The sequence below is a fragment of the Triturus cristatus genome, chromosome 4_1, assembly GCF_964204655.1.
Source record: "Triturus cristatus chromosome 4_1, aTriCri1.1, whole genome shotgun sequence".
NCBI classification, from domain to species: Eukaryota; Metazoa; Chordata; class Amphibia; order Caudata; family Salamandridae; genus Triturus; species Triturus cristatus.
In genome coordinates, this window is record NC_140585.1 from 566,872,533 (window position 1) to 566,898,273 (window position 25,741).

At 42.0% G+C, this 25,741-nt stretch overlaps 1 protein-coding gene across 8 annotated transcripts in view; it reads right to left on the reverse strand.

Moving 5' to 3' along the window:
- CACNA2D1 (calcium voltage-gated channel auxiliary subunit alpha2delta 1) overlaps positions 1-25,741 on the reverse strand; it is a 1,735,709-nt gene that overhangs the window by 30,330 nt on the left and 1,679,638 nt on the right. For all 8 annotated transcript variants that reach the window (XM_085652892.1, XM_085652894.1, XM_085652893.1 and 5 more), the window contains one exon: positions 10,421-10,503. In XM_085652892.1, coding sequence (XP_085509018.1) covers positions 10,421-10,503 — 83 coding nt within the window. The remainder of the gene's footprint in view (positions 1-10,420; positions 10,504-25,741) is intronic.

Consider the following 25,741-nt stretch of genomic DNA (forward strand, 5'->3'; position numbering starts at 1 on the left):
TCTCCCCTCGCGCAGCTCCACCATAAGGCACTGCCCCTAGTGCCTTCCTGTGATACAGGTAGGTGTTCAAGGCCCTCCTCCACCCGCAGGCTCCTGCCTGTGCTTCATACCTGGTGGTATAGTGGAAGAGCTGGCTCTTCTGCTAGTCCGCTCTGTGTGTGTCATCCTCTTTCTGTTTTTGCTCTTTTTGTCTTTCCTGTTTTTTGCCTGTTCTTGCCTTTTTCTGTCTTTCTTTCTGTTATGCCTTCCTGTTTTGCATTGCCTTTTCCCTGCTGGTGCTGCCCCCATGGTCCCTCTCCACCAACGTGTTCCCATTCCTGCCTCCTGCCTCTCAGCTGCTCATCCTCCACAATACCCCTACTTAATGGCGGGCCGCTGTGCATCAAAGAGAGCAAGACCTCTGACCTCCTGGTTGGAACTGCTCTCCCCTCATGCAGCTCTGCCGTTAAGGCACTGCCCTTAGCACCTTCTTGTGATTCAGGTAGGTGTTCGAGGCCCTCCTTCACCCGCAGGCTCCTGCCTGCTCCTCATCCCATGTGGTCTAGTGGGAGAGCCTGCTCTTCTGCTAGTCCGTTCTGTGTGTGTCATTCTCTTTCTGTTTTTGACTCTTTCTGCCTTTCCTGTTTTTTGCCAGTTTTTGTCTTTTTCTGTCTTTCTTTCTGTTTTGCCTTCCTGTTTTGTGTTGCCTTTTACCCGCCGTTACTGCCCCCATGTCCCCTCCCCCAGAGTGTTCCTGCCTCCCAGCTGCTCATCCTCCCCTATTTAATGGCAGCCACGCCACTGGTGTGATAAAAGTGCGCCAAAGGCAAGCCCATTTGTGCCCGTCCATGACCGGACTGCGACCAGTGCCATGGACCCTGTTCTCCGATCCCCCGTCGCTACAACTCTAGCACCCTCCGGTCACTCAACCCTGGATGCAACAACTCTCAGCTCTCAATGACTACCAACACCCAAGGCCCATTCTCCTTCCAACACTTCCGATGCACCTTCACCCACCTCTGGCCCCAGACAGCCCCCCCCAAACCACCAGACACCACTGTACGCAAGCCCCTGAGCTGCATCCTTCTCAACATATGATCCCTGCACAGACACACCGTAGAAATCTGGGACCTCCTCAACTCTCACTCACCTGACGTCATCTTCCTCACAGAGCCCTGGACCAACGCCAGCTCTGCTCACGACATCGCAAACATCATCCTAGACGGATACAAGATGCTGAATAGGGACCGCCCCAACTGCCTGGGAGGAGGCCTCGTCGTGGCCCACAAAAGCTCCCTCCGATTAACAACCACCAACTCGGACGACGCCTCACCCCTCATGGAACACATCCAATTCCAGATCCAGCCCAACCCTAGAACGACGCTCCATGGAGCACTCGCCTACAGACCTCCCGGACCCCGCACTCATTTCACCAACATCATCGCAGACTTCGTCACTCCACACATCCTTGCCTCCATGGACTACATACTGCTCGGAGACCTGAACTTTCACATTGACAACATCAGTGATCCCAACACTACCGCCCTCCTGGAAAGCCTCGCCAACATAGAACTGAAGCAACTTGTCTCCACCCCACACACACACAGCAGGACACACCTCAACCCCATCTTCGCCAGAGGAAACAACATTCACTTCAGCCACACCACGGACCCGCACTGGACAGACCACCACGGCATCCATTTATCCTTCTCAAAACCCTCTGCACACAAGCGCATGCCCCACCTCCCATGCAGAAACTGGAGCAAAGCCCCGAAGAACTCCTCACCTGCACCCTCAGCTGCACTCCTCCCCCCACTACGACATACGCCAACACAGCAGCGAGCAACCTCCACCAATGGATTGCGAAATGGGTCAACACTCTCCCCCCTCCAGAACACCACAAGATGACACAACACGAAGGCCACCTGGTTCACCATGGACCTCCGAGCATCCAGGCAATCTTGCAATGACTGGAGAAAACATGGAGAAATAGCAAAACCTCGGAGGCACGCTCCACTTACAAACTGGCCACGGCAGCACACCACCAACTTAGCAAATCAACTAAGAGAAACTTCATCCAAGACAGAATCCTCTTCAACTCCTATAACTCCAAGGAACTTTTCACCATCATAGAAGAATTGACCAGACCCAACAGCAAAACAACCAATGTCCCTCCCTCCCAAGACCTCTGCAACAGACTCAGCTTCTTATTCCACCTCAAGATCAAGACGCACAAGTTTGATGACCAAGTCCACAGCAGCATCTCAAAGACCCCCCAGCGATGCCATCTAACAGACCCTCCTCACCTGAACCCCTCTCAGCACAGAAGACACCACTAAGACCATGATAAGCATCCACTCCGGAGCACCTACTGACCCCTGCCTGCCGCACATCTACCACAGAGCCGCCACCACCATCGCACCCCAACTACACCGAACTGTCAACTGCTCCCTTGAGATGCCACATTCCCAGATGACTGGAAACACACCAAAGTCGAACGAACCCCTACTTAAGAAGCCCTCTGTAAACCTGACAGATCCCAAGAATTTCAGGCCCATCTCACTACTACCTTTCACCGCCAAAGTCATTGAGAAAGCCATCAACACCCAGGTAGTACACTTCAAAGAAACCAACAATCTCCTAGACACTTCTCAATCCAGTTACCGCAGCAACCACAGCACCGAGATTGCCCTCATACCCGCCACGGATGACATCTGTGCCCTCCTTCACCAAGAATTTCACAGCAGCACTTATCCTCTTGGACCTTTCAGCAACCTTCAACCCCGTCTCTCATCGCACACTAGCCACCAGGCTCCATGACACCAGCATCCAGGGAACAGCCCTAGACTGGATTTGATCTTTCCTCTCAGGCAGGACTCAAAGAATAAGACTCTCGCCCTTCCTCTCTGAACCAACAGAGTTCAAATGCGGAGTACCTCAGGGATCCTCCCTCAGCCCCATGCTTTTCAATGTCTACATGGGACCCCTCCCAACCGTTGTCAGAAAACACGGACTCAACATAGTCTCATGCACCGATGACACCCAGCTCATCCTCTCCCTCACAAAGGAACCCAACATCACCAGGTGCAGTTTCCAAGAAGGGATGAAAGATGTTGCAACCTGGATGAGCAACAGCTGCCTGAAGCTCAACTCGGAGAAAATAGAAGTCCTCATCCTCGGCTCCACCACCCTCTCCGCATGGGACAACACCTGGTGGTCCCTCACCCTCGGAAACCCACCCACCCCAATAGACCACGCACGCAACCTCTGCATCATACTCTATTCTTCACTCACCATGAATCGCCAGATCAACGCCGTGTCCTCTACTTGCTTTAACATTCTCCGCATTCTTGGCAAAACCTTCAAATGGATCCTGCCGACGCCAGGAATGCCGTCACCAGCAGACTAGACTACGGATATGCCCTTTATGCCGGTATCAACATAAAACTGCTCTGCAAACTCCAGACCATCAAGAACGCCACATCCAGACTTATCCTCGACATGACCACATCACCCAACACCTCTGCAAACTCCACTGGCTCCTTGTCGAAAGATGAATAACCTTCAAACTTCTCACACATGCCTACAAAGCCCTCTACAACACCGGACCCCACTAACTCAATGAACAAATGTCCTTCCACGCCCCAAAGAGATACCTCCACTCTGCTGAACTCACCCTACCCAGGGTCCCCTGCATCCACAGGGCCAGAGAAGGTGGCAGATCCTTCACTCATCTGGCGGCCAAGACCTGGAGCAAACTCCCCCCCCGCATCTGATGAAGCCCGACACTGCACCAATTCATAAAGGACCTCAAGTCCTGGCTCTTGGAATGATCCATGGAGCTGTTTGCACCCCCCCTCAGCGCCTTGAGACCCTCATGGGTGAGTAGTGCACTTTAAAACCCCTGATTGAATGAATGGTTGATTGAATGATACAGGGCACCCACACTGCAGGGCAGTTTTGGGGGTACAAGGGTAGCCCCAGAAAACTTGCAGTCCCGAGCCAGCTTCACTTGTGGGAGGCAGCTATTTTTTTTGTAGGTGGGCACCTCAGAGCAAACCTGGGGCACCCGCAAAAGAAGGGTCATGGCGTGGGCCCCAAGGCCCCCATGGTCCTCATCGGCTCCCCAAAGCTGGCGGGAGTTGCCATTTTCTCTTTGCTCATGCTGTCATTTATATGTTGGCCCTTAGGTCTGTATTTGGCTTGGGAGAATGATGCCATGCACTCCCCTTCCTATGTAAGTACATACACTGACCCCTCAAAAGTAGCCAACCTGAGGGGTCCAATTAATTTAAAGATGCCTGCTGCCATTTTAGTTTTTTCCCCATGATCCACTTGAATTAATTTTTTATTTGGCCCCTTGGGGTCCCTTAGGGACCCTTCACAAGAGCTAGGGGGATAGGATGTCCCTATCCTGCCAACTTTATCTTTTTTTAGAAACCTTTATAAGGACAGGGCTCCTGTAATATTTTTGTTCATGTTGCAACCAGCTAATTTGAGCGCTGACTCCCATGGGAGCGAGGTGGCGCAAGGGGGAAAAAGCCCCATAGGTCAATCAGAACGTTCTACTTTTTTAAGTTGAGGTCATGGTACACTCACTCATACATAATAGTGGTGCTATTATACATGTGTATAAATCACAACTAAGATGTGTAGTAGGCATATCGAAGGAGGGGGTTCCCTTGAAATGTGGGTGTAGTCATGTACTTAGGAGTTTGAAAGTATTTTTAAGCATGTTACTGAACCCTCCTTATTACCAGCAAATTGATTAGGATATGAAATGGGGGTAGTCCAACCAGACAACTGTTTTCCTGTAGGGAAAACTAATTTGACACGTGCCACAGCACTGAGACCGCTGTCCTTCCTGCTACGGACCACATCCACACCTTCGTTGACCGAGGCGAGACTGCAGCCCTCATCCTCCTGGACCTCTCAACACTGTCTCCCACCACACCCACGGTGCCAGCATCTGTGACAAAGTCCTCAAATGGATCCGCTCCTTCCTTACCTGCCGAACACCGAGAGTCAGACTTCCACCGTTGAAATCAGAAACCACAGAGATCAGCTGCGGATTGCCTCAGGGATCCTCCCTGAGCCCCACCCTCTTCAAAATCTACATTGCCTCGTTAGCAGCCACTATCAGAAGCCACGGACTAAACATAATTTTCCATGCCAACAACACCCAGTTGATTCTCTCCCTCTCAGACGAACCCACAGCCACCAAGAGCAACTTCCATGACGGGATGAAGGTAGTCGCCACCTGGATAAAGGACAGCTGCCTCAAGCTTAACTCAGACAAGACCGAAATCCTCTTCCTGGGCTCCCGCCCCATCAGCTGGGATGTCTCTTGGTGGCCCACAGTGCTCGGAATCCCCCCACACACGTCCATGCACCACTCAGAAACTCCAAAAGAAACTGCAGACAACCCAGACTCATCTTGAACATCCCATGCCACCTGAGAGTCCGTCATTGACAACCTGTCAACAAGCTTCTCATGCACGCCTACAAAGCCCTCTACAATGCCTCTCCTTCCACACCCCCACCAGACATCTTCGCTCAACCCCCCTGGCCACCATCCCACGAATCCACAAGACCATGGCCGGAGGAAGACCCTTCTCCTAATCTACTGCAAAGACCTGAAACACCCTGCCTCTGCAACTCAGGCAATCACCATTGCTGCCACAATTCAGAAAGGACATCAAGACCTGGCTCTGCAATTCAACCGCAGACCCAGCTCCCCACCCCAATGCCTTGAGACCCTAACAGGTGAGTAGTAACACTTTATAAGTCCATGATTGATTGCTTGAATTGGAAAATCAATAGTAGATTTAATTGCCAAATGCGATGCAGCGCTCGCTTCAAAATTCGTTTTATTTATTTAATTGTTTACTTACTTCCGTTGGGCCATATTCCATAGTTTACAACCCCCACCCTGCTACTGCCCCGCAGCACTCCCACCACTGGCCGCTACTGTAATTGACTCGTCCTTGTCAGAATTAAGCTACTAACGGATTGTTTATGGGATACAGTTGAGACCAATAAATACATGTATATACTACCATATCAGATGTCGTTACTAATCTAAATGTGTACTCGGTGTGCCCTCACCCCTTTGTACAGACAATTATTGGTACTCAGCTGATCGGTGTCATGTTGTGAGCCCTGTCCTTCTGAGCCATATGCATGGCTGGGTGCTTCTGCTTACACTTTTTCTTTCATTGACCACAACCATCTCCTGGCGACTGCCCCTGTGCAAATTCTTGCTCTCACACTATTTTAGAATGTCTGTCCATTACCATCTCAATCACTTCCTGATCCCTTCAATAATTCATTAACAAATATGCCTCTCCTCAGTGACTGCAAACAGGTGCTTTTAAAAATGTATCAACTAAATAAGACAAAATTGATAAAGCAGAAATTACAGATATTGTGTTGCATTAGTCAGTTCTTTTCAAACGTGTGCCATGATATAGAGGATAGACCTTGTAGTCGCACTGAGACAGCCATCTGCACAACATTGTTTGAAATCCAGTCTATACATCTAGGTATTTCCTACTTCCGGATTTATCTTACACAATTGAGTGAAAAATATACAGCCAGGATGACTACTACAGTTGGTGGATTTTATGTGAATATCATTATGGCAACTATAGATCATTATAGCAAGGGTTGTTAAATCAAGGCACTCGCTATAATGGAAAAGAAACTGGTGTTCTATGACTAGTAGTGCGATTAAGACATCCAAATAATTTGGGGCATGCATCATAAAAGTGATGCTCTTAAAAACAATCTACTGTTGGTAGAATCGTGCCATTTCAAGTATGGCACAGATAAAGCCAGTCTCCTTGAATGGCTTGATTCGATATGCAAATAATAGTTTTAAATACAGTACACATTCAAAATACTAATGTGCCCAGATCACACATTTCACAAGCAATATATTTCATCTTGCCTATCGGGGAAAGGAGTGTCTAACTCTACAGCAAAAATAAAAAAAAGAGTTAGAGAAAGGAACTAACCCTGAACACCACATGAATACTTGCAGTAAAATGAAGATAGGAGCAGACGTCATGGCAGAGGCACGACTCGTTGTGCATATAGGCTGATCCTATTAATAACAGGCAAAGTAGCAAGTAGAGGAAAAGGAAAGAAAACACAGAAAAAAGACACACAAGATGAGATTTCATGCAATTGGCTGGCAGTTAGCAGAGTTAATGTGGAAGCATCCACGCAGAGCAGAAATTCACAGTGGGTATTGCAAATAAACTTAACAAAAATATTCCACTGCTACAAAAAACACAACTAGCAACACTTATCAGCACATCAAGCTAGTGAGAAACGTTTGTACATTCACACAGTAATGCCTGTATTCAAAAGAGAAGAAAAAAAGTCACCTAAATTCTAGGACCAGTATCAGTCTCATATCTACACAGCTACAGAAAGGGCCAATTATTTTGGTTAGCATTCCGGGTCTGATTTCAGATTTCAAAAAGCATAATACCCTTCCAACAACCAAAAGAACACTTGTCAGACAAATGTTTCTATGTTTTCTGTAAAGTGGAAATTTAAATGTCTTCAGTGCTCTGGAGCTAAAGGCTTCCTTGAGAAAATGAGCCAAAAACAATGATTTGAAAACAATGGATAGATAAAAGTACATTTCAAATAACTGGATTCTTTTTGCTAAATTTCCCTATTGGAAGTTATACTAAACATTGATTCTAGGCTCACCATTCCCAGGGCTACTTTCATTGGTGAGTTACCTCACCTGCTTTTCTGGTGGCCAAGTTGCTAAGAGTGGGAAAATTGCAGCGCTAAGAGGGTTGCCCTCTATGACTACTGAGCTTGATATGTGTTCGATACACTTCTAGAGGTATGAGTAGAAGAAATGGCTCAGTGGAGACCAAGGTTTGAATCCTGCCCTCAACGCTTGGCTCAACATTGTGTGATTCTGGGCGAATCATTTAATTGTGCCTCCACATAAAACGATAAAATGTGTAATGTATTTATGTAATCCTCACTTGATGGATATGATCTTGTAGTTCATCTCCTATCCCCCTACCAGTCCCCACAAATCTCCATTGCGTACCAGCTAGACTAGTGCTATATAAATAGCAGTATATATATGTATTCCCAGACGTGCATAACTGTACAGCAATTTAATGTCCTAACTTCAGATACATTTACAGACACGTCTGTTGACTATGATATGTGCTGTTTCATTGCATTGGTACAGCCCATTAACATTTTCGGTTTTGCTGCAATATTTTCAAGATATGTCTAAAACCTTTAAGTCAAAAACAGCAATGAAATGTTTGTATTCCACTTCCACATTTCTCTTTTGGACCACCACAGTGGCAAAGTTTGTGTTATTAATTATGTATGCATCTATCTATACATGCTCCAGCTTATCAAAGAGAGAAACTGTTGGAAAAATAAATACTGCAGTCTACCATGTAATCAATAGTCCCTCTTATATTATGCCCCTTGTCTTCCTATTGGTGCGAGTTTATAGATGTTTGGCCTGCTTCAAAGCTCATTGTCAGCTTCCAGACCAACTTTCGAGTCCTAAGAGAAAAATAGCAGACAGTTCTTTCGGAATTTTACACCATACATCTGATTTTAGATAGGGTATTGGGGTCACTGAAGAATGTATTCACTTGAGAAAACGTTTGAAAATTAACTTACCCTAAACAATGAGGCTATTGTTCCCCAAATGTGCAATAACAATTGGGGAATTTTCCAGAGATACTGTAAACTCGATATTCAATGTATGCAACTCGGAAATATGTTTAATAAATAGACATTCAGCTGTGACATTTTAAAAAAATAATTTCAGTGACGATAAAACCAAGAAACGAAACAAAGGCATTTAGTTGTATTTTAAACGGCCTATAATTGACTCTAAAAGATGTACAGTTTAGAATGTTTTCATTAAAAAAAGGTATACAAGTATATTTTTATTTCAGGACATTTAATTACATTCATTTACTATTCAACCAATTTCTGATTTGACTTGTAATATACATTTGTGAATGTTGTGACTACTAACACTGCTGCATAGAGTAGTTTTATTAATGTAGAGTGCACTGAGCCAGGAGGAGAGAGCAAGGCAGCACTACATCTATTAATATATGGTGCTGCTGCCTTCTTCCCCAGTGCCGGTGCTCTTTCAGGCTGCCTACCGCCATGCAAACAAGTTTGCACCACAGTGAAATGATGTGTGCAAGATGTCTAGCATCGTTTTTGTACTGAACGAGTATGCATCCAGTACCAGATAACACGCTTAGACATACTTTCTAACACTGCGTGTGTGCTGTACAGTGCAGCATAGATGCAATTTGTGAGGAACAATAAAAAATAAAAACATTTCTCATTGTTAGCCCCTTCGTCATAGAGCCGTTACTCTATGGCTCAAAGCCTTGTCTACCACTGTTAGTTGATAGGGTTTTGCATAAAAAAACAGAGGTGGTAGCATTGGAAAGCCCATAGAGCACCGATGGGACACCTCATTGGTGTGAAATAGAGTAAAGTGCTATTCGTGCTATTACTTACAGGGCTACTTTCCACCGAAAAAAGGTTTACTTCTGGAAAGTAAGCACTTTATCATGCCATGCATCAATATCAATCACGTTTTGTGACTTTGCACCAAAGCAAAGTGCTAATAAATCCACCTTAAAATGAGGATTAAAAGTTTCTGTGTTGAGCCATGAGGACTCTGGGAATTTATGAGCTTCATACTGTATCTACTTTTACAAGTTTACGACCAATGTATAAACTTACGTCTAACATACATTAATAATGGCAAAGTATTGTTTCAAATGATCATGAAAGTTGCTAGTGTTTCTATTACACATAATAGCAGAATAACTCATTTATTTGTAAAGTCATATGTTAAAAGTACCAAATAAAATATATTTGAACGCCAACAATTATCTTCCAAAATACAGCGGAATATATTGCTCCACTTTAGAAAAAAAATGGATAACATAAAACCATCATAACTACTTAGTGCTGTCGAGTTCAACGAAATGTATTAAATTTTTAAGGATATTAATCGACTTTAATATTGCATGTTGATAAACAAATCAGGTTTTAATGTGGTTTTAGCAACAGGTCCAAATGAAATCTGTTGCCACGTTAATCACGCATTCAGTAAATTGTTTTAAAAAGAATGCAAGCTATTAATCTTTCTTTCCACCGCAAAAGAAAATAAGTATATTGTTGGACAGGACATGTTTAAATGTATGTTCAAGGATTATTGTGTGAAAGTACAATGTTCATAGAAAAGGTAGGTAACAAAGCAGCTATTAAGTTCAAGTTAATCATGAAACACAATTAAATGAGCTTAAAACACAAATCCGAGATTAACATAATATATTATCAACGCTAATATATTTGTGAGTTGTCTCTGGAAAACTGTATGCCTTAAACACATGCTTACCCGGCTATCTTCATCAAAGCAGACATCTGGACCCTTTCTATACCTGGGATTCTGTGCCAGCATGCACGGATCTGGTCCTTGAGCTACACAATTTGATTAAGGAAGATGATACGTTATTCAATCATACTTGTATCCTTCAGGCAGTGTTTCTGGTACCCAGGTATAAATTATGTGATTAGTGGAAAACACAGAAATATGTCTTAAAACTAACCATTAAAAATTGTTGCTGTCACTTGTAAATTGAGCAAGTATTGACAAAACCAATGGGTTTTGTCTAGGTAAGCCGGTGTGATATTTGTATTTTCAATTTTTATTGTAACCACATCCCACAAATTGAAAAAAAGAATAACTTCTGCTGCATAAACATGGTGGCCATATATTTCTACATTCACAAACATTACATAAATGAAAGAGGCTGGGGAGCCAGCCAAAATGCATCATGGGCGGTAAGGCTTGAAAATGTGCGATCCTGTGGAGTGTCAGAGTTTGGGACAGACCTGCGCTGTTGATACATCAGTGATGTCATTTGAGATGTCATCAGTGATGTCACTGACCATGTCATGAGTGATGTAATATGTGACGTCATCAGCAGTGCATTGCGGGGGCGTGAGTTATAGTTAGCTGAACTAACTATAACGGGGGAATTTCACTGGTTTTGTATGAGTGCAATGTCCAACTAACTATAACTTTCTCTAAAACCTATGTTTTTTCAGTGAATTTCTAAGGTTTTTTAAATGCTAATTTCCAACTATAACGAGCCTGAATATATATATATATATATATATATATATATATATATATATATATATATATATATATATATATATATATATATATATCAAAAAGACTACTCCCATCAGCCTTGAAAGTCCTTCAACTGCCAAAGAAGTAAGTACACGAGCCTGGGAATAGTGCAGGTTTCATTTATTACCCAGAGCGACGGCCATAACGTTTCGGCTCCGTGGAGCCTTGATCACATGACTATATATATATATATATATATATATATATATATATATTATCTACTGGCGGTCGCCAGTAGATAGTTATAGTTAGGACCGTGTTTCCATAGGAAATCTCAAAATTCTATTTTGAATAACTTTGGCGCCGGTTGACGAATCCTCGCGAATTTTCAAAACTAATGGGGCGCTCCGTTCAGCCCCTACCCTGAAAGTCTCGGGGTGATTCGTCAAGCGGGGGCCGAGAAAAAAGGGGGGTCCCAAAACGCGTTTTCCCCATTCATTTTTCCATAGGACCTTTAGACACAGCTACAGCCCGACCGGCTGATCAGAATTACTTGAAATTTGGCAGAGAGGTAGCCATAAGGTCAAGGAAGTGCCTTTTGCAGGTCTGGTGTAAATCTGTACAGTATTTCCTGAGAAAATAGCATTTAAAAGCATATCAATATCTATACGCGCGCAGGGTGCGCGCACCGAGCGCACACCGTGTATGCACCGTGCGAGCACCCTAACGTGCGTTACATGTTAGTCAACGTTCAAATCGGTCAAAATCAGGAAGTGTCTGCCGCCATTTTGTTTTTTTTCAGTGCAAGAGTGAAAAAGAAAGGTGGCGAACGTGAAAAGGGGGCAGAGGTAGAGAGTTCCTGACCCCCTAGCCTGCGCGCACGGTGAAAAAAAAAAAATTTAATACGTAGTTAATTGTAAAATAAATATATTAAAAAAATAATAATACATAAATAAATTAGCATTTAAAAAACCGTACAAATTCACTGAAAAAACCATAGGTTTCACACACGTTATAGTTAGGAATTAGCATTTAAAAAAACCTTGCAAATTCACTTAAAAAACCATAGGTTTCACTCATGTTATAGTTAGGTGGATATTTCACTCGTAAAAAACCAATGAAATTCCCCCGTTATAGTTAGTTCAGATAACTATAACTCGCGCGACCGCCACTCAATCACAAGGATGATGTCATCAGTGATGTCATGAGTGATGCCACTGACCATGTCATGAGTGATGTAATATGTGACGTCATGAGCAGTGGATTGCGGGCGCGCGAGTTATAGTTATCTGAACTAACTGTAACGGGGGAATTTCATTGGTTTTTTACGAGTGAAATATCCACCTAACTATAACATGTGTGAAACCTATGGTTTTTTAAGTGAATATATATATATATATATATATATATATATATATATATATATATCTCACATTTTTTTGAAGAGAAACCAGTTTCAATTTTAACACTCAACACAGAGAACTATGATTCTTATTAGCTCGAAGAAAAAGTATTATTGGCCTTGAATTACTGTAAACTGAAGGTATAGGATGAGATTTAGAATTTTGCAGACAGGGTACTCCATCACAAATGTGAAAAAATACCCTGTCTGCTAAGTTCTTGGTCAGACAACTTAATTCCAGGATGGACAGACCATCAACTCCCTGTCAGCGGATTCCCCAATTGGTTCGCTTGATGGAATGCTTCCTTCAACGATCTAAAGGATGAGAGGCAGTCAGAGGAAGGCCATTACACCATCCTATTTAGGGTGGAAGCTGCAATTTCTTTTCTGTCCAACATGGTTGGGTAAAACCTAACATTGTGGGACAGAAAAAAAAACAAATAATGGCCTCCACACCCAGGAAAAATACTCCTTGAATATGGGGGTTAGTAGTTTGTCTTCCAATAATAAACTCTCGTTTTGGAAGTTTGGTTTTGAAAATAAAATGTGTTGTCAAAATTTGGTGAGTGGTGCATAAACTGACTGCTGGTTGTCCACCAAACTTTATGTATGTTGGCAATAAACATAATGACAAAGGTCCCTATCAAGGTATTGAGATCACCTCTTCACCTCTGGGCAAGGGGTAATCTCTAAATTTGGTGGATAGTAGTCATTCAGGGTGGTAGACCTCATATCCTAAGCCACCCTTTTTTACTGTACTCCATCCATCAAACTTTAAATCTGGCCTGTAGTGTTAAGGAACAGGGATGCCTATAATAAAAGGACAGAAAGAATATAGTTTTGGAACGTAAATGACACCCAACATTGACAGCAAAGACTATTTATTTTGGGGTTATGGCATATGGAATAAGGAAAAATGCTGCTACTCATAGTACAAGTGAGATAATGGCTGAAGAAAACTCACCCATTTTTCCATAGATTTTGCTGTGGTGGCGGGGCAGGTGGGGTCACAAAATGTGAATGACATTTAAACAGATCAATGGTTTAGAAGGGCAGGCTCAAAGCCTGTATATATATATATATATATATATATATATATATATATATATATATATATATATATATATATATATATATATATATATATATGTATATATATATATATATATATATATATTTTATATATTTGCACACATATTACCTACTGGTGTTGGCAGTAGGTAGGTATAGCTAGGATGTAGTTTCCATAGGAAGAGCATTTTTTCATTTGCCAATAGCTTTAATCCTCGCAACATTTTCAGAACTAACACGCCAGTCACTTCAGCTGCTGTCTTGAAAGTTTTGAGGTGATCTGTTAAGCGGGGGCTGCGCAAAAGGCTTTTTTTCCATGTTAATTTCCAAAAGGAAACTTTAGACACGGCCACACGGCTACAGCCTCAACTGCTGTACAGAATTACACCAAATTTGACAAAAAGGTAGCTCTTATTCCAGAAAGCACTCTTTGTTGAATGGTGTACATCCGTTCAGTAGTTGCTGAGAAATGTAAAGATTTCTCAGATATACCACAGTGGTTGCGGTGGATCCGCGACCCACTCCATCTTGTGCCTGAGATCTGATTGGCTGCCAACACTTCAAAGCAGGAAGTACTGGTCATAAGCAGTGCATTGGGGGGCATGAGTTATAGTTAGCTCACTGAACTATAACTGTTGAATTTCAATGAAACTAGAGCCACTGGTACAAAAGAAGTGAAATTCAGCAGTTATAGTTAGTTGAGCTAACTATAACTCGTCTGTTTGGAGTGGAAATAAACAAACTGTCTATGCAAATGATATGCGGTGACCGGACCTCACGAGCGAGCACCCGGAAGTGAGGCCAGGATTCTGATCCGGTTGAGTGAAAACAAAGTCAGCAACTACCTTGGGCTTCTGCCCTAAAGTCTGCTCTCTAATCTGTGTTGCTTGGACGGAGAGTTGCAGGTGAAGGCGAAAACAAAAAATTTAAAATGCCTCTGGTTTGCAGAGTGTGGTACCGGCAGTGCGGGGAGAGGATGGGACTCCTAGTGATGTCTCGGAGGGGCACAGGGGGAGACTTTTGACCATCCTCAGTTTTTCCCAGCGCCGTCATGAACAACAGGGCGAAGATGGGAAATAATGGCCATTTTTCAAGTGATAAACTTTGCAGATGAATGCATTTGAAATAGTAGCGGAATAGCTGCTACATGGAAAAACCCTACCCCGCCTAGTGTAGCTAAATGGCGCAGGGGCGTAGATTGGTGTGCGACACAAGAGAAGCCATTGTATGAAGCCAGAGGATATCCAACCAAGCATGGTCGGGTGTGGGGCAAACGGCTGGGTGAGGTTGTGTAGAGAGATATCATTAATGTATGAGACCCCTCGGACTGGCGCAGACCACAGTGTGCATTGTAAACAACTATATTGATTGAAATGAATGTTTCATGTATGCGATGAAGAGAAAAGTTCTGTATTTTTTTCTTCTCACTGAAACTCAAAATTGGTTATCAAAAAAAAATAGTAGCGGAAAGAATGAAATCAACTGCAAATAATCTAATTAATTTCTCGAAGGGCAAGGAAGGTCAATTACGGTATATATGAAGTGCATTGTCAGCATAGAAATTGGAGACAGACGGACCGACTGAAATATGATTCACTTAAATGTAGAGACCAGAGGCAAGGATACAAACCATTGAACACAAGGAAGTGTGCTAAAAAACACAAAACTGTTGGTCTTTGAATATTCTGAAACATACGGAGGAAAAGGGGCAATGAATTTGGATATAATAGCTGTTAAACATCTAAGAGGCTGCCTTTCTCACTCATAGACCTGAAAAGAGGAAAAGCCAGCTAAAACAAACATGGCCAACAGGTTTAGCAAATGAGAACAAACGGCAAATGACATGTTCTCTGCATTGTATGACCAGGAAAGAACTAGCTAAAATAGCGCAAATCGAGAATGAGGAAGTGACCCTAAACAAACACTTAAAGAGTTGGAGAAACTAGAGATTGCAGAAATAAATAAATGGTGGGAGAGTGCGACACTAAAAAGATACATTGAATGTCACCAAATCCCTAGAGGACTACGGATCTTGGTGTTACCAACGTTAAATGATATGGATTTAGATGTACTTACTAAGTGGCAATCAGACACGACAGAATGCTCCTTGAAACTCATGAAAACCTTTATCATACATGCAGAAAGGAGACTATCGAGCATATCAGAAAAAAATAAAAATTGGGAAAAAAGATTGGAGAAATATGGAGAAACAGAAGAAGGCAAAAAATCAATGAAGGAATTAGAAAGAAAAATGGAGAAACATGAAAAAAAGTGAAAATGAAAAAGTTGAAGAAATTCAATAGAGATAAAACTGACTATACGATGGAAAGAATGTACACCTTTGCCAGGCGATTTGATACTCTGCATAGAAGACAGAGAATGGATCTAATGAGAGGAAAAGTGGATCCACCATCTAGTGTAGAGAGCTCCGAAGTCAGTTCAGGCGATGAGGAAGCATCTGCGAACATACCAAAACTGGATTTTTCCGGGGAATTGTGCCTCCTCCAGAGGACAACGAGGGGGAGAGGCAGAGGAGGGATGAATCAAAAAAATCAAAAAGAACCATAAGGAGCAGGAAAATTTAAATGTGGCAGAGGAGGAGAGAAAAAGAAAAATCCAAAGGAATAATACTAATGAAACAAGACAATAGAAGTGAGGGGAATTTAGTGATCAACATCTTCAGTATGCATCTGAACTTTTGAACAAGGGCCTTTCCTTCTTCCAAAATTGAGAATGGATCTAGTGAATACAGAATTGATCTTTACAAATTCTGTCAAAAATTAAAACTCAAGAAGCACTTTGCCTCAAAAAATAATCAGAGACAAATAGGGGAAACATAGCAAACCTTGTGCATTTTAACAGAGAAGGATCTACCGCACATACAAACCATCTTGGATTTTGAAAATATAGTAACAAAAGAAGGGAAGAGGTTAGGTGACAGAGAATGGGGCAAGGAATTAAACATTGATACAGATGCTTCAATGAGTAGCGGTAGAAAGGTGGATTAGAAATGTTGCCCTCAATTACCATCAGGGAATAAGGTGGACCTCTTTCAGGAGCTTGTTGCTGATGGGTTGAGGAAAATAGCCATAACAAACACAAAAGTTAATCAGAGCAAACACAAGGAGAACGTGACAAAGGATGACTGGACAGCATTGAAGGATCTACAGAAAAATAAAAATATAATAAAATCCTCAGACAAAGGGGGGAATATTGTGATTATGGACAGACAGAAATACATACTGGAAGCTAACAGGCAATTGAATAATCGTGATCATCATGAAACGTTAGGAGGCAATCCGATGCAAGAAATAATGAAGGGCTTCCATATAAAGCTAAAGAACTGGTATGATCGGGAGCTATTGGATGAGAATGAATAATTTTATTTAAAGAAAGAATATACAACTCTCTCAACCATTTACTTTCTACCGAAAGTCCATAAAAATGCTGACAATCCCCCAGGAAGACCTAACGTCCTGTGACTCCTTACTGGAAAATGCCTAAAGATTTATGGATATTTTTCTCTTCCCATATGTATTGAGCCTTCCATCATACATCAGGGATTCAACGGATTTACTAAGTAGAATAAATGATAATCTTTGGAAACAGAATTACATCATGGCAACAGTAGATGTTGTGTATCTGCATACATCCATTAAACTTAAAGATGGATTGGCAGCAAGCATTATTTACGATCAAGGTCTTTGAGTCTATTGGATCATACAGAGATGCTGCTTGATATAATGAAGTTCTGCCTTATGAATAACATCTTAATCTTCAATGGAAAATACTATAAACAAAGACAGGGAACAGTGATGGGGACTTCGTTTGCCTCAACATATGCCAATCATACCATGGGCTTCTTCGAAACTGAAACAATCTGCAAGGAAAATGACTTGGAGTGTATGAGAAAAGTGGTACTCTGGTTACAATTCATTGGTGACCTCTTGCTACTCTGGCAGGGTAAACAAGTGGAATTGGGGAACTTTCTCAGATCACTAAGTGACAATCCTCAAAATCTTAAATTTACCTACACTGTGAGTAAAACAGAGCTGACATTCCTTAATATCAAATTGTATGTTTCTCAAGGGAAGATATACAGAAAAGTCTTCAGGAAACCGACAAGTGGCGATAACCTTCTCTTTGCAAATAGTGCACATCCAACTGCTCTAAAATGGAGCATACCATACGCCCAGTATCTCACAGTTAAAAGTAATTGCTCCAAAGAAGAGGATTTTGAACAACAAACATCAGAAATGACACAGAGATTTCTAAAACGTGGATACCCAATCTCAGTTCTAACAGATGTTTTGAGAAGAACTAAAGAAAAAAATAGAAAGGAATATATTATCAGATTTGTTATGGATTTTAACACACCTGAGAAGGAAATAAAGACACTAATAAAACGTACTTGGAGAATTGTAGAACAGGGTGAAGACCTGAAAGGCCAATTAGAAAATCACCCGAATATAACATACCGGAAAATGCACTCATTAGGGGACATCTTAGTCCAATGTTTTCTCCCCAACCAGGACAAATCGAGGAATTGGCTACTGTCGAACCAACTAGGCTTCTTTAATTGTGCCAAATGTAAGGGTGACAACAGGACAAAAGTCAAAGTGGTCAATGGAAGGACCAGAATAATCAGGGGACATATACACTGCGAAAGTACTCATGTAGTATATGCCCTGGAATGTGAGTGTGGAATGATATACATAGAGAGTACAATCAATAAATTGAAGTTTCGGATTCGACAGTACATTCGAGCCATCTCAAATAAAGATTTTACCAATGGCATGGCAAAACGTATTTGGGAAAAACAGGATCGAGATATAAAGAAATGTGTATATTATGGAATTCAACATATCCCATTTAGAGGCAATAGAGAACTAAATTTGCGGAGAACTGAATCAAGGTGGAATCTATTAATGGGAACTGAAAACCCTTGGGGTTTAAATAGGGAAGCTGAATTGCACGTACACATTTGAGGAATAAATATTGATTTGAAAAATGAAATAACGGACAGCTGCATGATGAGGCCTCAACACAGGAACTGTATATAGGAATGAAAAAGAAGGTGTATATATATATACATATATAGATATATTATATATATATATATATATATATATATATATATATATATATATATATATATATATATAAATTGACTACATGATGTGTTGGCTTAAAAGACAGAGGGAGATCAATTCTCTTAAATTCCTTAGATGTCTGAAAGATCTCCATCATGGCATTGCATGGAATTCTTAACAACAGATCCCTCTGAGGATATAGGATTCTCAATTAGATGCACTTTAAAGAAATCATGTATACAATGTTGAATTGTCTAGAAGATGATTTTTTTGATTTTACACCTGGTATGCCATTATGTTTAACCCATGGGAGTCCCACAAATAGTCTCTCTATTTTTGTTGCTTGTAAATGTGTTTTTCTGCTTGTAGGACATAGGGAATACCCATGGGAGGCCCAAAAACATTCTCTCACTCTGCTGTAAGTAATAGGTAAAACCTGAATTTTAGAATTAGCAAATTAGGTACTAAGTACTGCATGAATGGCCCCTTGAGTTTGATGTGTAGAAGGCTTGGTGTGGAACACATGGTGATACTTTATGACAAGAATGACTATGGTGCACTTCTAAGTTAATATAGATCAAATACTTTAGAAAATAAAAAGAATTAGGCACCTTTTCTGTAATAGTGATATATATATATATATTCACTTAAAAAACCATAGGTTTCACACATGTTATAGTTAGGTGGACATTTCACTCGTAAAAAACCAATGAAATTCCCCCGTTATAGTTAGTTCAGATAACTATAACTCGCGCGCCCGCAATCCCCTGCTCATGACATCACATATTACATCACTCATGACATGGTCAGTGGCATCACTATTGACATCACTGATGACAACATCCTTGTGATAGAGTGGCAGTCGCACGAGTTATAGTTATCTGAACTAACTATAACGGGGGAATTTAATTGTTTTTTTACGAGTGAAATGTCCACCTAACTATAACATGTGTGAAACCTATGGTTTTTTAAGTGAATTTGCAAGGTTTTTTAAATGCTAATTCCTAACTATAACGTGTGTGAAACCTATGGTTTTTTAAGTGAATTTGTACGGTTTTTTAAATGCTAAGTTATGTTTGTATTATTATATATATTTTTTTAAGGTTTTTCACCGTGCGCGCACCGTGCGCGCACCGTGCGCACACCCCGCGATTTAAAAAAAATTTAAAAAATGTTTTTTTCACCCTTCTGGGTCCTTGAGGGACCCCCTGACAAAGGCTAGGGGGTCAGGAACTCTCTACCCTGCCCCCTTTTCACGTTCGCCACCTCTCTTTTTCAGTGTGGCACCCAAAACAAACAAAATAGCGGACAACACTTCCTGATTTCGACCGATTTGAATGTTGACTGACATGTAACCACCAATCAGAATTACGCTCGCGCACGGCACGGTGCGCGCGCACAGTGCGCGCATATAGATATTTATGTACTTTTAACTGCAATTTTGTCAGGAACTACTGTACAGATTGACTCCATATATGCAAAAGGCACATGCCTTGACCTGAGGACTACTTCTCTGCCAAATTTCAAGTAATTCTGTTCAGCCGTTCGGGCTGTACCTTCGACTAAAGGTCCTATGGAAAATAACATGGGGAAAACGCGTTTTGGGACCCCCCTTTTTTCTCGGCCCCCGCTTGACGAATCACCCCGAGACTTTCAGGGTAGGAGCTGAGCGGAGCGCCCCATTAGTTTTGAAAATTTCGCGAGGATTCATCAACTGGCGCCAAAGTTATTCAAAATAGAATGTTCAGATTTCCTATGGAAACACGGTCCTAACTATAACTATCTACTGGCGACCGCCAGTAGATAATGTATATATACATTTTTTATATACATATTTTTGATAAATATATTTTATTACAATTATTCCAGTTTCAGCACAGAGCACTTTAGGAGATCTTGCTGTTTTGCACAAAAACATATAGTTAATGCCTACTATGCACACCAGAGGTGAGAACTAGTTTTATGAAATGATGAGGTATGGGACTTATTTAAATATCTCATGTAGCCCTGCTCTACTCATGGAACATATTTTAAGACCAGGCACATTGTCTTTATATTTAGAAAACATGAAACTTGTCAATCTATATGATCTAGGGCTTACTAAATGGGGATAGCATAGATCTTAATAACTTTTTGAGAATCTTTAATAACTTCTAAATATCTAATAGGACAAAGTCACAATGCATGAATATGGGGTGTAGATTAGTGTGAATCAACATGTAAACAAGGATAATCATAAAGTAATTTAATGGCAATGAATGTGCTATCTCGGACATTATCGGAAACAAAATGTATAACAACAATGTGGCTCAAAGCAAAATAGAATGGTTTTAGAGCATAATTTATGGTTTAAGATGAATAAGCTTTTAGATTTGAGAAAGGAAAAGGGAAGAAATACTAGGCTGGTACTTTACCATTATCTGTGTTTATTCAATTTACTTTACATGTATCTAAATTCCAAGCCTCTGTATCCAAGACATTAGTTGATATATTGGTTGTGTCTCCTTTGTAAATAAAGTTGGTTGAAAGAGGTGGAGGTTGGAGCATATGCTCCTTTAAATGGGCACTCTGCATGTACATCTCTATGGCCTTGTTCAAGGCTACGGCCAAAACGTGTAGACTATTCCACGCTGCTGAACTTGGTGCTATGACCTAAAAAATACAATAATTTGGACAAATCGAATTGGATGTGCCACGTCTTGTTTTACAAGTCACTTGTATCTGAGGCTGTCTGACGTGGAAATAAACATACTGTCTATGTATATATATATATATATATATATATATATATATATATATATATATATATATATATATATTACCTACTGGCGGTCGCCAGTAGGTAGTTATAGTTAGGACCACGTTTCCATAGGAAATCCGCAACATTCTATTTTGAATAACTTTGGCGCCGGTCGACGAATCCTCGCGAATTTTTCAAAATAGGTGGGGCGCTACGCTCCGCTCCTTCCCTGAAAGTCTCGGGGGGATTCGTCAAGCGGGGGCTGAGATAAAAGGGGGTCTCAAAACACGTTTTTCCCATGCATTTTTCCATAGGACCTTTAGACAGGGCTACAGCCCGAACGGCTGAACAGAATTACTAGAAATTTGGCAGAGAGGTAGTCCTCAGGTCAAGGAAGTGCCTTTTGTAGGTTTGGTGTAAATCTGTTCAGTAGATTCTGAGAAAATAGCCTTTAAATCAATATATATATCTGAGCCAGCTTACGGTGCGCTTACGGTGCGCTTACCGTACGCGTACGGTGGCGTGCGCGAGCGCGATTCTGATTGGCCCTTAGGTCTTAGTAAACATTCGAATCGGTCGAAACCAGGAAGCGGCGGCCGCCATTTTCTCTCTCGCACTCTGACAGGGGGTTGAAAAACAAAGTGCAAACCATGTAAAGGGGCTGTTTACACAGCTCCCAAGCACCTAGCCATGTCGAGGGAGTCCCCAACGATCCCCCAAGTGAAAAAAGGCAATTTTAATTTTTTCGAAAATGTCGCCGATTACGCTTACCGTACGCGTACTTTAAGAAATAATAAAAAAAAAAAAAAAAATCCACATTCTCCCCACCCCGTGTGCAAAAGGTGCCCGAAGGGCACCTTTTGTGCATGGCTAATCAGAGATAAACAAAACATATATTTTACCTGTCACAACGATGCTCATCATATGACCTCCATGTGCGCACGGTGCGCGAAGCGCATCGTGCGTTCATGGCCCATCTAGCGTAACGTGGGCAGGCGGTGCGCGAGGCGCACCGCGTGCTCACTGTGCGCGCACGGTGCGCGAAGCGCACCGTGCGCGCACGGAACGAACTGCGTTAAGTGGGCGCGCACGCCACAAATGGCGTAAAGTAACTTAGCATTTAAAAAACCGTACAAATTCACTGAAAAAACCATAGGTTTCACACATGTTATAGTTAGCTGGACATTTTACTGATAAAAAACCAATGAAATTCCCCCGTTATAGTTACTGTAGGCAACTATAACTCACGCGACCGTAATCCTCTGCTGATGACATATGTGTCTTTATGAAAAAAAAATATTTGTAATATATGTATAGCTAAAATTTAATGGAAGAAGACATGGGCAAATAAGTGTCTAAATACAGTATTAGCATCAGCAGAGGATTACGGTCGCGTGAGTTATAGTTGCCTACAGTAACTATAACGGGGGAATTTCATTGGTTTTTTATCAGTAAAATGTCCAGCTAACTATAACATGTGTGAAACCTATGGTTTTTTCAGTGAATATATATATATATAGATAGATATAGATATAGATATATATATAGTTAGAAATAAGGGTCTCTAGTTTCTAGTTGACAACTGTATGCACCCTTTCCAAGTAGAGACCTTTCCTTCTAGTCAGGGTAAGGGAGTTACACACCCAAGATAACCCGTAACAAATTCAAAATAAAAAAATAATTTTTTATGTGAACAAAGAAAAATGTAATAATCATAACATTTGAGAGGTGTGATCATTTTGTTTGCATGAGGATGTGAATGACTATCAGTATTGGCAAGTTGTATTTTTAGTGACATAATAGAGGCTTAGCCTAACTGATTAAGGGCCAAACCCTACATTACACTTTCTAAAAGTGGCATTTTCAACCACACAATTTAAAAACCATCTTCACAGAAAGATACGTTTTTTTTAAATCCTTAGTTCAGGGAACTCTCTTTGCAATTGAAAGTTAAACTTGCAAAGTGTTACAAGGAACCTCCAAGGATAACCAACGAGAGAGATAGTCCTTGCAATAGTGAAAAACAAAATTAGCAGTACTTCACTATCAGGACGTGTAAAACACACCAGTACATGTCCTCATTTTCACATACACTGCAACCTGCCCATGGGGCTACTTTGGGCCTACCTTAGGGGTGCCTTACATGTAATAAAAGGGAAGGTTTGGGCCTGACAAGTGGATGCTCTTGCCAGGTCGACATGGCAGTTTAAAACTACATTATCCTGCAGTGTCAGGCCTGAGGCCCTGGGAACACACCGTACACTTTACTAGGGACTTACCAGTAAAATATGCCAATCATGGCGAACCAATCACAATCATATTTTACACAGGGAGCACTTGCACTTTATGAGTGATCAGCAGTGGTAAAGTGCCCAGAATTTAACCACCAGCAAAAACGAAGTCCAGTGATCGCCAGTAGGTAGGTATAGTTTGGACCTAAGCTTTCATATGAAAAGATTTTGTTTTTCCAATAACTTTGTCTCCGCTTGAAGAATTGTCACAAGAGTTTCAATAAACTACCCCTTTTTGGGTTAAGCTGCTGTGTTGAAAGTTTCAAGGTGATCTGTCAAGTGGGGGCCAAGACGAAAGTGGGGTCCCTAAATGCCTTTTCCCCATGTTATGCTAAGGGGATTTAGCTTTTTTTGAATACGACTACAGCCCGAACCGTTGAACGGAATTGCACCAAATTTGGCAGAAAGCTAGGTGTAAATCCATTCAATAGTTTCAGAGATATTTACATTTAAAAATATAGATATCTGGGGATGCACATTCTTGCAGTGGATTTACGGAACCTACTGAAATGTGATTGGCTGCCAACACCTCCACCAAGAAGTGTTGGCAGCCATCTTGGGACTTGGCTTGAAGTCCCACAAAAAAAAGTTAAATTAAAGAAAACGAGGCAGGGTAGGAATACCCTGACCCCCTAGATAATATTTTTTAATTTAATTTTGCAGCAAATATGTGGGTGGAGTGGTGGAGACAGGGGCTTGGCCTCCGAAGACCAATCAGCAATTCCACTGTGTGGGACTTACTGGAATAAGCAGAAGGGCTTGTTGGACCCCAAGGACATTCAGCTCCCATGGGAACTTCTTTGCCCAACCAGCAGAGAGAGAGAGAGAGCGAGAGAGAGAGAGAGAGAGAGAGAGAGAGAGACAGTGTGTGTGTGTGTGTGTGTATACATATATATATTATTAATTTGTTCTTCTTATTTATACATTTTTCTAACTACACTGTCCTGCAAGCTCCTGAGGCGAAAAGCCGGGAGGTTTTTAAAAAACTGCATTTTAAGCTTTGTTTGTGTAATAACTTTGTGCTTTTAACAAACATCTTGCTGCTATCACGTGCAGTTTCCCAACGAGCCGACTGAGCGCTCACGAGGGATTCTGACACACCGGCGCTGGGTGAGGGGAAGACTGCGGCCACGCCCACCCCCTTCAGGCCACGCCCCCTTTTCCCGTAGCTATAAAAGAGCGCACTGATTCACAAGCGCGGTCACTGTCCTGCAAGCTCCTGAGGCGAAAAGCCGGGAGGTTTTTAAAAAACTGCATTTTAAGCTTTGTTTGTGTAATAACTTTGTGCTTTTAACAAACATCTTTCTGCTATCACGTGCACTTTCCCAACAAGCCGACTGAGCGCTCACGAGGGATTCTGACACACCGGCGCTGGGTGAGGGGAAGACTGCGGCCACGCCCACCCCCTTTAGGCCACGCCCCCTTTTCCCGTAGCTATAAAAGAGCGCGCTGATTCACAAGCGCGGTCACTGTCCTGCGAGCTCCTGAGGCGAAAAGCCGGGAGGTTTTTAAAAAACTGCATTTTAAGCTTTGTTTGTGTAATAACTTTGTGCTTTTAACAAACATCTTGCTGCTATCACGTGCACTTTCCCAACGAGCCGACTGAGCGCTCACGAGGGATTCTGACACACCGGCGCTGGGTGAGGGGAAGACTACGGCCACGCCCACCCCTCTTCAGGCCACGCCCCCTTTCCCCGTAGCTATAAAAGAGCGCGCTGATTCACAAGCGCGGTCACTGTCCTGCAAGCTCCTGAGGCGAAAAGCCGGAAGGTTTTTAAAAAACTGCATTTTAAGCTTTGTTTGTGTAATAACTTTGTGCGTTTAACAAACATCTTGCTGCTATCACGTGCACTTTCCCAACGAGCCGACTGAGCGCTCACGAGGGATTCTGACACACCGGCGCTGGGTGAGGGGAAAACTGCGGCCACGCCCACCCCCCTTCAGGCCACACCCCCCCAACATAAAAACATGTGCTTCCCC